We start from the raw sequence: 7065 nt of genomic DNA, 5'->3' as shown, positions 1-7065 counted from the left end.
TAAACCAGTTTTATTAAGTAAAGACTTGTGTCATTAAAATTTCCTCGGAACGAAGTTACGAAAAAATCAATTAACAAACGGAGACGTAACAATATAATTGGCCAAACCTTTCTAAATCTTCTACAAGTTTGACTAAGATCTCTTGTTTCCTTCATATCCTATTCCAGAACTTTGCTATGGATACTTTCATCTGGTGTGTCATTCCAAACCTGTTGAAAAAGGCAGCTAACAATGGTTGATAGTTGTTACAAGTCTCATCTGGAAGTTTACTTAATGTCATCAAAGCTGGTCTTTTTAAATGGGCAGTTAGGTGAATAGCTTGGTGTGCCTCCTATGGTACCTTTTCATCTTAGTCCATTGGTTTTTCAATCAGGTAGCATTGTTGAATTGGCCAGCAAAATTCTGGAATTGGATTCATTAGTAACATGGCTGGAGTAGTCCAAGAAGGTCCTGCAGTCACAAATGGCATAGCAGTAGTTGTAATAGATGTAGACAAAATAGATTTTCCCATTCCATATTTTGTAGTAAATAGTGTTTAGGTTGTTATTAATGGGGAGATGCAAAACTAGTGTGGATGGTTTAATCTTTGCATTTACCAATTTGTTTTCCAGTCGTTTTATTCTGTCACTGATCTTCTTTTCTGTTTCATTGATTTTATTGTTATAAATATTTTTCCATACTTCATAGATGTCTTTCTGTATACTTCACTTTTGACTTTATCAGTGTCCTTATGTATTTCTTCAATCTTGCTGTTATAATCTCTCTGAAGATCTTCAATAGCTTTATCAAGCTTGTCTTCAACCAGATTTATTTTTTATTTTAATCTTCCTTTGTATACCTGTTTCTTTTAACTCCTCTCTTGAATTTCTGTCTTGTTCTTCTAATTTTTTCTCTTTCTTCTTTGTTTTCTTTTAATTGTTTGTCACATTCTTCTAATTTTTCACAATTTATTCTCGATCATGTCTTTCCCATTTCACTAATTTTCAGTCTCTTTCTTCGTGTTATTTTTATTTTTCTGTCTCTATCTTCTTGACCCTCATTTAATTGTTTTACCAACACTAACAAAGCCTCAGTCTCACTTCTGGATTTATTTTCCATACTGAAGTTGGGCCAATGTTCTATTTTAATATCTGGTTTCACTAAAATAATTCCAGTTCTAACAACAGTTTTATAACATGTTCTATCATTGAGCAAGTCCAGTACACATAAAGATAAAATATATAAATTTTCCTTAATGTTTGCTATAGGCTACTGTTACTTGTACACAGTTGTAGGCCTTAGTTTACAAATAATGTTTTAACTTTCAAAAGAAATTTACTTTTTCATGGTATTAATACTATTACGACTAAGGTACAAATAAACTTACATGTAGTACTAACTAACTTACTAACTTCTCAGTCACTGAATGAACTGAAAACTGACTCAATACTTTACTTGTATTTATAATGGTACAAATAAACTTACATGTAGTACTAACAAACTTACTAACTTCTCAGTCACTGAATGAACTGAAAACTGACTCAATACTTTAATTGTATTTATAATGTAACCTCTTTTTTAGATATTTAACAAAATCATTTGATCATTAACATCCATGAACATTCAAGGGATTCTAGGACTACTTTTATAAATCTACTTGATCTTAACATCATGTGCCCTCTTAACAAACATCTGAATTAGAACAATGAAAATATAGCTTACAACAGTATAAAGTTGTATGATTTCTGATTGAAATTTTGTTTCTGTACTTTAAAAGTACCTAAAATAAAAAAAAAAAGTAGATAAATCACAAAGGGTATATTTGAATTTTTTTGTTTACTTCTGATCAAGGAAGGTCTGTCTTTTAAAATTCTTGATTTATGAAAGTTTCTTCCATTGTGATTAAAAGTAATTATAATTGCATGCTTAGGAATCAATAGCTGGCTGGATTAATATGCCTCTGTCTCTCTCATCCTCTCTTTTCTTTGTTTTTGACAGTGTGTAATTTAGTTTCACTTTGAGTAAAAATATTCAGCCTATCTTGTGAATGTGCAAATTGTTTTAAACTGTATGATAATGTGAGATTGGTATTTTATTAATATAAGAAATGTTTAAATATTTTATTATGTAAATGATTGGATATTTACAGATTATTCATTAAATTGAAAAAGTTTTAAGTGTAGTTGACATTAAAATGTACATTCCTTGACAACTTTAATTGTGAAATGACATTCTTCAAATGTTCATGATCAATTTGTTTTTGTTCCAGACTCCCAGTTTTCAGTTTACAGCACACTCTCTTCCCCAGCCTTGAGCCAGGATAATCAGAACTCTCCATCTCAAGACTCAAGCCACTCCCTCCAGACCCAAGATGTATTCACTGCAATGAGAGCTGCATCAGCTAACAAAAGAACAAATGCCCAAATCACAAAGCAGTTGGTACAGGAAACTTTAATGGATGAAGGGCTTCGAGTCATTAAAGAGCTGGCCAATCAGATAAAAGATGAATCCGAGGTTCATGTTATAAGCCCCCCTAAGCCAGAGGGCCGCCCTCGGGGACGACCACCAAAGTTAAGTAGAGACTATGTGAGCACAGCTTCTTCTACTGGAGTTTCTTCTGGTGCTCATAATCGAATGATATCCCCCTCTTCAAACTCGTGTGTGACAACACTCTCAAGATCTGTTTCTGGTACTTCTCCACAGATTATACATAATGGTTATTCAACACCCTTGAATGGGTCAGTGGAAACAGATAATTATCATCACAGGAATAGCACCATCTCAACTGTTCAAAATGCCACAAATGGGATGGGTGATCTGGATGATAAGCCTGGTCAGAATGGCACATATGATGGAAGTAAACCAGTAGAAAACAGTCTGAATGCTCTGGTTGCTCTTTCACAAATGGGGATTAAACAGGAGCCAACATCACCTTCTACCACCCTCAAAATGGATTAGTAGTTCAATAAACTGAACCATGAAGTGTTGAAAAGCACAGCTAAAAAGGAGTATTGCCAAGTTAATTTCAAAAAGTCCAAGAATTAAATAGTATATAGGCAGAGCTATGTGATAAAAGAACTACAGCAAGATGACTGTGGTAATATTAATTTTAAATTCCAAGGCTTTTGTTTTCCTTTCCATAACACAGCATCCTTCCAGCTTTCCTTGTTAAGCAATTTTTAACCCAAGCTTATGAAATTTGTGCAATAAGTCATGTCATTCCCTATCCCTCACATGGTATAGGGTGAGACCCTGTAAATGTGTGAAACTGGCATAGCCAGCATGTCCAGAAGCTGTAGTCAGATGAACTGAAAAGTTAGGTATGATCTTGTCTGTGATGTTACATGTCTTCTGGCTGTGATCTGCTGTGGTGGTCAAGGAAACTGCCCAGTGGCCAGTATAGGTGTAGTGATTTGAAGATGCAACATTTGTGTAGAAAAAAAAAATTGGTAAAATAAAGGTCCTAGACCTTTTTATCAATGTTATATAAAAGTTTAGTTGATAGTGAAGTGTTTGTAGTAACTTATTAAAGTTATCAAAATTGAGTTAGGGTACAAATTGTGCAGTCGTCGTAGTGAATCTGTGTTTGTCTCTCTTGAAGTCTGCATTCCCTGTAAGACAGCTGATCGTTGCTGTCTTTACATTGGTGCTGTTAAAAGTTTGGGAGAAAGTGTACCATCCCTTGATTTAACATAATTAATTTGTTTTATTTGTAATTAATTTGTTCTATTTGGCCATTTTCATGAGAAGATTTTTATTTTCAGCTGAAAGTATGTTTTGTTTTTTTTCCATTTCTGTACAATATTTGTATGATTATTCACAGGAGTCTTTAAAGATTATTTATTTAAAAAAAAAATGTTCTAATAAATAAAAGTAACTAATATGTAAATAGGTTATTAAACCTATGAGCCACCTGCTGTTATTTTTTTGTTTTATATAAGAATATGTGCTAAGTTTGCCATATCACTGTTGAAAGGCAATGAAGTATTATGCATTCTCAGAAGTGTTTAAAACTATGACTCAAATGATGAATATATATCATTGGCAAAGATACCAAGTATTGTAGTTATGAAAAAATTATTAAAGAAATTGAGTGAGAGAGGAGCTGCATAGTTTGAATTAAAAATTTATGTTCCCTTTTTATAATCACTTATAATCTGATGAATATCAGCAGGTGGTAATATTTCTGGAGGTTTGGTACATTTTCTCTGGCTGTCAGATGCAAATGTAGCTTTTTGAAATAAGCAGCACTGTTAGTTATTGAAAGAGTACAACAGAAGACAGTGCTAGTTTGCATCAGGTTAAAGGACACTGTCATTTTATTTTGCCATAAATGGATGAAACCAGAATGATATGTGATACCATGTGATATTTGTAAGTCATGATTGTTTCATTTCTTAGGGAACGGGGTATTATTGTGATTAAAATTTGGTCATGTTAGTTTAAAATGTTGTGTATTGATGTAAAACTTATCAAATACTTAGCTTCATATTCCATTTGACTTCAAAAGTCATGTGATCAAAACCAGAATAACCGATGGGTAAAATTAACATTTGTTTGGAAAGATGTAAAATATTTTTAAAATGTTTAACTCATTATAATGTAATATTAGTAAAGTGAATAAAGATTTTGGTTTTAAGCTATACTGAAGAATTTGACTTTAAGCATATTAAATAAACTTATTTTGGAAATTTATATGTGCCTTCTAAATTTTACAGTAAATTTAATATCTTCCCCATTATTACAGTGAAACTGCTGAGTTAAGTAATGAGAAAATTGGCTGCATAAAGTGACTTCAAGGTTTCTTATGTAAAACAAGTCAAAATTATCAAGTTTTGAAAGTTATTACATAAAGTTACTGTTTAATGACATTTCTAGGATGTATATTTTGTTTTTGTTTTTTTAAATTCCTACAAAGAAGTTGTAAAATTTCATTTGAACTAAGTTTTACTGATCTTTAAAAGAGGCTTAGCAAACTAGTAGACTGTAAAAAACAAAAGTAAAGAATAATTTGAACAGATGTAATTGTTCTGGTACTTTTAACTATAATCTTAGCAGATTAGACAACTGTTATGAAACCAAATCTTTTATCATTACCATTTCCAACAACTGCAAAATGAGGAAAAATGAAAGATTCCCATAGTTCCATACCAATGTTTTTTAAAACATCATTGTTAAATGTAAATTTTAAAAGTTTTCAGGCTTGTTTCTGGTGCTTTAGATATCACTTCTGTTATTCTGGTTTTGACACATTTTTTCATTTGTTCTAAGATACAACTTTTGTTGTAAAACTTTGTGGTTATCAGTGTGTGTGATAAGGTTGGCCTAGCCTTCCTGTAGTCCGGTAAATTGACCAAAGATATAATTGACCTTTCATGCATGTTGTACTATTAGCAAGTTAGTAGAGATTGTAGCCTGCACAGTGTTTTTAACCGTGTATATTTCCTTCAGACAGAGGAATGATTCCCATAATTAAAAATTTATAAAGTAAACATCCAGAGATTAAATACTATTGAAAGTGCATAAACAGCATTTAGCGTTTTTCTTTAAATGTATTTTATTCAGGAATTCTGATAGTTTCTTTGTATGTTTTCTTAGTATTACATACCATACCTAAATTATTTTGAATTTCAGGATAGCAGGAAGTATTTTGTATGTTGAATACTTTGTTAAAGACTAGTGCAAGACTATATATTTCACTACATTTTCTAAGTAAATAAAAACTGAACAATTCAAAGCGATTTAATGTCTTAGCAAAGGAAAAGGCTGAGATCAGTTTGTAGATCAAGTAGTTGCATTAGTGTCTTTAAATTTATAGTGGTATATCAGTTTGTTTACAGTTTTATTCAGTAATAACCACTGTTTTTTGTTACTTTATTCTATCTAAAAGCCTTGTGAATGATATTATGAATGCTCAAATATTCATCTAAGCTCAAAGGGTAATCAGTTACAGGTGACATTTCATATATAGTATAGCTAGATAGCTCTATTACGTTGGGTTTGAGTCTTAAAAACAAATGTTTTATTTACAGTTTGTTTCATCAGTCTTTAGACTCTTAGGCTAAGGACCTGAAATCTACAAATAATTGGCATTGAGCTTAGAATGTTTGAGTGCACACTTATAAAGCATTTGAGACTATTATTATTATAATTTAATATCAACAGAATAAGTCATGTGGTACCACTGCCTTAATTTAGTTTTATTTTTACAAAAAAATCACTTTGCAGTCATATGGAGTGTTTAAAAAAAAAGTAGCCCTTTGTTTCATGTTTGATGCTATTTTCAAGTATTCAGGATTTACTGTGTTGAAATAGAATAGGTTTAACTCTACATTAATAGGCACGTTTTTATTATCTGTTATGTATCAGTAGATTCTTTTTCACTTTTCTTATAAGCATTATGTATGTTTGTTTAAAATTATATATTGTTACTTAAAAAAAAACATAATGTGATTTAATGTCACACAAGTCATTGTGCATTAATCCACAATTTGTATTAAAGACATTACTTTGATATTGCAGAATTTTTTGTTAACTATTGGTAATAACTGTTGAGTACAAGATTAAATTTCCTGATGGTTGATACAATGGGCTACTTGTGATCAGTATCAATATTTCTGTCAGTAACATGTAATGCTTCAACTGTAGTAGATTTCATTTTGTATAAATAGCTTTGATAGTGTAGTACTACGTGTCTTTAAGATTCTTAATAATCCATTCCAAATTCTCACTGTGTATAACACTTCTACTTTTTTGTATTCCATCTCCGGTGTGCTGTCTTTGGAAGCCTTCCAAATTTTTGCCAAAATTTATTGGCCACGACCTGTGCTCTGTGGTGTTGGCATATTTACCTGTTTCTTCACAAAAACACAAAGTGGTTGTATTTTTGAAACTAATATCATAAAATACAATAATTTACTTCAAAAAATGTTTTTCTTGCTCCTTCACTAAGAAAGAAATTTAAAGAGTATTTGTTACATTTTTGTGCATTTTACTAAACAATAATAACAACTTTGTACTGTGCATAAAATAATCGAAAGTTCTCATTTTGTTACATATTCTCAGAGGAAAACAGACACAGCAAAA

At 31.3% G+C, this 7065-nt stretch overlaps 1 protein-coding gene across 10 annotated transcripts in view; it reads left to right on the top strand.

Moving 5' to 3' along the window:
* Nucleotides 1–6832, top strand: part of LOC106457358 (NGFI-A-binding protein 1-like) — a 165520-nt gene extending 158688 nt beyond the window's left edge. For all 10 annotated transcript variants that reach the window (XM_022383250.1, XM_022383256.1, XM_013916770.2 and 7 more), the window contains one exon: nucleotides 2249–6832. In XM_022383250.1, coding sequence (XP_022238958.1) covers nucleotides 2249–2937 — 689 coding nt within the window. In that variant the 3' untranslated portion in view covers nucleotides 2938–6832. The remainder of the gene's footprint in view (nucleotides 1–2248) is intronic.
* Nucleotides 6833–7065: the final 233 nt, after the last annotated feature.

This window comes from Limulus polyphemus, unplaced genomic scaffold (assembly GCF_000517525.1).
Source record: "Limulus polyphemus unplaced genomic scaffold, Limulus_polyphemus-2.1.2 Scaffold321, whole genome shotgun sequence".
Lineage (NCBI taxonomy): Eukaryota > Metazoa > Arthropoda > Merostomata > Xiphosura > Limulidae > Limulus > Limulus polyphemus.
This window is presented reverse-complemented; position numbering and strand designations above follow the sequence as displayed.